Consider the following 2,151-nt stretch of genomic DNA (forward strand, 5'->3'; position numbering starts at 1 on the left):
TTAGTCGCATATGCGAGTGATTTACTCGCAATGTAGAGGGTTGCCATGTAAAACCATCTGGTGTTAGATGGATTTTCTAATGCAAATCATCAGTACAAATTTTGTAATACAAAATATTTGTAATAGAAAATTGGAATAACTTTAAAGACTGTGGTAATTTGCAACTTTTTTTAAAGTTAAAGTTATAAATTATATCTAGAGCAGTTTGAACCATCTAGGAACCATAACTTTGCAGCTTGGATCAGCTAAAATCTACACAAACCCATCTGGTATTATCTGGATTTTCTAATGCAAATCATTGGTAAATGTATTAATGTATTAAAGGGGTCATATGATGCGATTTCATTTTTTCCTTTCTCTTTAGAGTGTTACAATCTCTTGGTGCATAAAGAAGATCTGTAAAGTTGCAAAGACTAAAGTCTCAAATCCAAAGAGATATTCTTTATAAAAGTTAAGAGTTAGCCACACCTACCTAAAACGGCTCGTTCGAACACGCCCCCACATATCTACCACACTATGTGGGAAGATTTGCATAACACCGCCCAAATGTTCACGCAAAGAAAGAAAGCATAACTTTTATTCTCGCTGTAGTATTGTTGACACTGCAGCCATGTCGTGAAGACGCTGTGTGCTTCGTTGTGAAAGCGAAACTACTTTGCTTGGTCTTCCAAAAGAGGACGATATCCGCTTCGTCATCCCTAGAGCTGATCCGTGCTGGTCGCTGAGGAAATACATCAACTTAGTGCTGTGGATCACCGGATCAGCCCTCACCGTTTTCACCGCTCCTTCGCCGGGACCGCCGTTCTCGACCATGTTCTTTTTAGCAGCATCATATTAACCCTTTAATCAAAACCATGAATAACGTTAAATACTGTTCATTTGCAACTTTTTTAAAGAAATGATAAATTATACTTGTCTAGACCAGTTTGGACCATCTAAAGGCCACAAATAAGCATCTTGGACCATCTAAAGGACAAAAATAAGCAGTTTGGACCATCTAAAAACCAAAACTGTGTCATATTAGCTGGATTTTCTGAAGCAAATCATCTGTGCAGATTTTATAATACAAAATCTTAAATCATTTTAAACACTGTGTTAATGCAACTTATTTTTAAAGAAATTATAAATGTTTTGTGTATGTTTTGTAATACTACAGAAAGTTTGATTTTGAATGTCAGCAGCACTATATGCATATGAAACGTGCATGTGTGCATTTTTAATAATAAAAGAATAATTAGGACTCTCACGGTCTGCTTGGTCCGTAGGTGCTGAGTGTGCAGTTCCTGCTCCATTCACAATAGTGTCAGCGATGAGATGGGAGAACTGGGTCACCGACCTCAACAAACCACTGGCGTCTAGAAGAGGAGGAGGAAGAGATTACATCACACTAACACCTGAACCTGTAGCTTACTGATGAGAATGACCGACATCTTACCATCCATATTCCTCAAGTAAGCCGCATGACTGTGCTGCATCTTATCAATGGACGCCAACGTCAACTCAGCACGATTGATCAAATAATCTGCAAGCAGAGATTAGGTATATGTAGAGTAAAAGAAGTGATGGGGATATTCAGAGGTATGAGGAGGAGGAGGGTGAGGAAGGACAGACCTGGGGTGCTGATGCAGCGCACGTGTAGTGGATCGTCCACTTTGGCCACAGCGTCCAGCACGATGCCCTCGGCCTCCACCACAGCGCACTGCAACATACTGAACTGCTCATCCTGCAGCTTCTGCTGCAACAGTCCTAAGTCCTGACTTAACTGTACAGAAAAAACACACAGCAGAAGAACTAATTAAGACCCTCAATAGACACTACAGTAGCTAAACCTGGGCTACATCCCGATGTGCATACTGTTCATCCTATACAAGATTAAACCGTCCCAAATCATAGTATGACTTTAAAAATATATCATATATTTCAACATTATATCAGCTATCAGTCAGCCCACTCTCTAAATATTGACAAAAGTTATATTTTTAACCTTACAGTAGGACTCAACACTCATTACTGTCAGACTTTCAGTATCCTTCATCATTTAAATTAAGATTATAATTTATTTTTAAAGCACATCCACCACAAAATCACCTCTATTTACTTTGAGATCGTTCTGAGGTTAAATACAGATTTAAATCCATAACAAGACAGTTT

At 38.7% G+C, this 2,151-nt stretch overlaps 1 protein-coding gene across 1 annotated transcript in view; it reads right to left on the reverse strand.

Annotated features, from left to right (window-relative positions):
* The window catches only part of LOC107722326 (huntingtin-interacting protein 1-related protein-like), an 18,938-nt gene that overhangs the window by 3,730 nt on the left and 13,057 nt on the right, over positions 1 to 2,151 (reverse strand). The window contains exons 20-23 of the mRNA XM_016530639.1: positions 1,612 to 1,762; positions 1,436 to 1,522; positions 1,248 to 1,355; positions 913 to 935 (exon numbers count right to left, since the gene is read on the reverse strand). Of these exons, the coding sequence (XP_016386125.1) occupies positions 913 to 935; positions 1,248 to 1,355; positions 1,436 to 1,522; positions 1,612 to 1,762 (369 nt within the window). The remainder of the gene's footprint in view (positions 1 to 912; positions 936 to 1,247; positions 1,356 to 1,435; positions 1,523 to 1,611; positions 1,763 to 2,151) is intronic.

This window comes from Sinocyclocheilus rhinocerous, unplaced genomic scaffold, assembly GCF_001515625.1.
Source record: "Sinocyclocheilus rhinocerous isolate Xijiao unplaced genomic scaffold, SAMN03320098_v1.1 scaffold874, whole genome shotgun sequence".
NCBI lineage: Eukaryota > Metazoa > Chordata > Actinopteri > Cypriniformes > Cyprinidae > Sinocyclocheilus > Sinocyclocheilus rhinocerous.